This window comes from Loa loa (assembly GCF_000183805.2).
Source record: "Loa loa unplaced genomic scaffold supercont3.17, whole genome shotgun sequence".
Taxonomy (NCBI): Eukaryota; Metazoa; Nematoda; class Chromadorea; order Rhabditida; family Onchocercidae; genus Loa; species Loa loa.
The window spans coordinates 474,154-477,975 of record NW_018108197.1 but is presented as its reverse complement, the minus strand read 5'-3'; the positions used below and the strand labels follow the sequence as shown (position 1 = coordinate 477,975).

Genomic DNA, 3,822 nt, shown 5'->3' with positions numbered 1-3,822 from the left:
AGTCTCGAAAATCTAGTACCGATGCAATTTCTAGGTCCAGCAGAGAAAGGAATGTATGAAAACGGATGTCTGAGTTGGCTACCGATAAATCGTTCTGGCTTAAATACTTCTGGGTCTGGCCAATATCGTGAATCCCGATGAATCATTGACGCGATAATCAAAACACCTGTACCACGTGGCAACACTTTATTTCCTGGAATTAGAAGTTACAAAACATTTTCTTCATGATCGATCAGAAATCGCCTTCGATTATTCAGGTGGAATTTAAGGAATTTAGGCATAGTTGCCGCAAGGATTAGTTTATAGATGCCGACAGGACAACAAGACGGAGTTTGAAAGAGGTCACAACATGTTACTGATTTGAAATTCGATATGTGCATTTCGAATGGTGGAGAAATTTTACCAATTTTCGTAATTTTGGTCAATTGTCGGGCGTGCACAGGTACGCTGGGAAATAATCGCAGTGTTTCTTTGATACAGGCCTCCAGGAACTTCAGTTGTCCGAGGTCTTCGTATGTTACAGGTCTGTTCTCTGAAAATTCTCGATACAGTATTATCTAACTATATATACATATATAAGGCTGCATACCTTCTCCTAAAACTTCGTCAACTTCCTTTTGAACTTTTGCTTGAATTTCCGGATTGGTACCCATCAAGTGTAAAAACCAGTTCATACTTGTTGAAGTCGTGTCGTGTGCCTGAAATCCTTTTCAAGCTTATCCGTCACTGAAAGATAATTCTATGTAATCGTTGAATAATAAAATAAAAAGATACTTCAAAAGTGAATGTGTCCACTTCTTCCTGCACACCCTCCATAGGTAACTGACCCTTCGCATGCAAATCAAGCATGAAATCCAGAAGCGCCATACGTCGTTTGCCTTAAAATGAATATTTAACATGCAGTACTTCATGATTGGTAAATAGGTTACGATGTTTTATTCGGTAACAACCTTGCCATACCTGACAGTGTTTCTTTCTCCATTAGGTTGTCGACACCTCCGGCTTCATCGACCAGTCTTTTGCGATTTGCTATTGCCTGTAAGATTAATTGGATTTAATAAAAGCAGATTTTTCACAAAATGTCAGCATAAAGGTGAAAAGGGGAAAGTTTCTCGATAGTTTTCGCAGCATTGTTATTTGAATAAGTCGCATAATGAGAGGATTTATATATTTTTGAAGCAAAAGATTATGTCACCAAATTACCGCGCCAGTGAATTCATGAAGTATTTTAGTGCATTTTTTCTCATCTTTCCCACTGCCAAATATATTATAAATAGTATCGAAGTAGAAATGCGCCTTCAGTGTTCGTTGATGAATCATATATTTTATCCTTAAATCTATTTTTTTTTTTTTTACTCATTTCCAATGCGATCACGAGAAAAGGAAGTAATCTCACAAAGGTATATCAAACGTTGAAATTGAAACGGACGTAAATTTTTCGAAAATTGAAATATCGAAAAATTTTACCACCATTCTTCCTTGTTTTGCTTCGTATGATTGGAAGGAATTTGATGTTTTTTAGCTTCTTTGTTCATTCTAACGTCCATTATTTCCTTATTTATTTGTATTTAATCGTTAACCTTTTGAATGCTGATCAAATAACTTAAATAAACAAACTTGCAAACAGCCTCCAAATACGGAGACGATTTGTTCTGGGCATCAACATGTGCCCCAAGGGCGGCTTCGCAGATGACATCCAAGGTACACAGTGATATCATATGAAATATATCACTGTACTGATCACCACACAATGCTTGAAATTTACGCAACAGTGTTTGTCCGTGCTTATTGTATACCTAAAGATTGAGTTCACGTGAGACTAAAAGGGTCTGATTGTTATATTTATCATTCCAAAGCATAGGGTTCGGTTCCACACAATTTACAAAGCCACTTGCAGAGGCTTTTGCTTACATCAACAAAATCCTTCAGTATGTCATAATGAAATGTCGGCGTGAGAAGTTTTCGTCGCAATCGCCACTTTGTTGGCTCACTGAAATGAAGCCAAAAATGAGAAAACAAAAATAGAATGAATTATTCGCAATTAAAAGAAAAAAAGATGACGGCAACGTGGTGAAATAACAATAAACTACAGGAATAGAATAGGTAAAATATGAAAAAGAAAAACAAATAAAAGTAATTTGTTGTCCAAGTAATTAGGTAAATTTGGTTCTTAAGTTAACGTTTTTCAGATATTTGAATAAAGAATCAATAAATTAACTATGTTTTGTGCGGAACTACTTGCTCCCTTGTGGCAAACACAAGTGAAAAACGGTAAAAATCAACTTCCATCATTCACGGCAAAATGTATCGTTTGAGTGACTTAATCAGAATTGATCCATTCAGCAATATTTCCCTCATATCTATACTTCACTTCAAATTCATACGTGGAATTGTAACTTTCGATAGATTGAAGAGAAGCATTCTAAATATTTCCATCGCATATGAGAATTCTTTCTTTTTTGTCCGAAAACGATCTGCACGATTAGTGCCAGAAAAGTAATTTGCATTTGCTCCTCCTATTAGTAATACGATTGCTTCTTTTCTCTTTTCTATTTTTAAATTTGCTTCTTAATAAAGATTTGAGGGATTAATTATCATGATTTCAGCGAAGAAAAACCGTGATTCTATATTTTATTGAACGAAATTTTGTTATAACGAATAGATTTATCACTGTCCAATTTTTCGGGTCTTATTAATGAGTTAAGGAAGTGACTCATAATTGGGCTAATTTTCATTTCAGAAAGTAATTAGATTTTTCGGTTATATGCATGCACTATTATCAAGCACTAGTAGGAGATCGATGACACCGCGAAATTGGATCAATTTTTTCCACAAGGAAACTTGCAAATTCAAAGTTTTCTAGTTTTTTTTAAATATTACATTTCATTCAAGTAAAGAAGCAACTTTGCCCGATTTCTAGCACCTGCAACTTGTTAAACTTTTTCAGAAAAAAATGTAGTAAAAAATTCGTACCTTACCAAAAAATTTCAAAACTACGAAATATTTGACAAAAGTAAAGTACAACCTGATGAGTAATCCCTGTCCAATCCAACCGCTTAAAAAGCTATATTGTAAGGGTTTGTCTAAGATTTTATTGCTTCCGAGAATGGCTTCGCATTCCTCTGCTCCATAGAGTAAAACCCATGGCCAAGGACCGAACCAAATACGACACATGCGCTCGCCACGAGCTTGTAACATATATGCTAAGCCTTGAGCTTGCTCGAAGAATTCTGTAATATATATATATATACATATCCATGTTTGGTATTTTAATATAATGCTTGGAATAATTTGTTGGAAATGGAGTATGTTGTGGTTTCCCCTGAATGATTAATCCATAATAGTTACTTTCTTTCTCGTCCCAACTGTCACATTTTTGTTTTCTTCACTCTTATATTTATTTTTTTCTAATAAATAATATTTCCAGATTTATCGCAATTTTTTCCAATTTTAACTGGCTTGAAAATTAGAATGGGAAAATGATTGGTAGCGAACTTCACTTTCATTCAATAGTGTTTAGAATTTTGAACCTAATTTCAGATCCTTTACAACTAATGAATGGTATGCATACACAATAAAAGAACTGTGCTACGATGTCATCGTGATGGTACTTGAATAAATTAAAGCAAATTAATTACCCTTGATGCTCTCTGAAAATTTCTAAAATCACACAGTTAATTTTGGAATAGGTGAAATGATAAAACGAAAGCAGACAGGAAGGAAAACTCTAGAATAAAACAGCTACATTTTCCCTTAAAAACAATTAGTGCGGTATGCACATAATTATAAGGAAAATTCAGACTTTATGTATTCTACTTCTGG

General features: G+C 34.4%; 1 protein-coding gene across 1 annotated transcript in view; it reads right to left on the bottom strand.

Annotated features, from left to right (window-relative positions):
• The window catches only part of LOAG_16760 (cytochrome P450 4V2), an 8,183-nt gene extending 4,952 nt beyond the window's left edge, over nt 1–3,231 (bottom strand). Inside the window, exons 1-9 of the mRNA XM_020449414.1 lie at nt 3,026–3,231; nt 1,912–1,990; nt 1,618–1,796; nt 1,204–1,330; nt 961–1,036; nt 775–878; nt 590–698; nt 404–532; nt 20–193 (exon numbers count right to left, since the gene is read on the bottom strand). Of these exons, the coding sequence (XP_020307073.1) occupies nt 20–193; nt 404–532; nt 590–698; nt 775–878; nt 961–1,036; nt 1,204–1,330; nt 1,618–1,796; nt 1,912–1,990; nt 3,026–3,198 (1,150 nt within the window). The 5' untranslated portion in view covers nt 3,199–3,231. The remainder of the gene's footprint in view (nt 1–19; nt 194–403; nt 533–589; nt 699–774; nt 879–960; nt 1,037–1,203; nt 1,331–1,617; nt 1,797–1,911; nt 1,991–3,025) is intronic.
• Between the last annotated feature and the right edge of the window lie 591 nt (nt 3,232–3,822).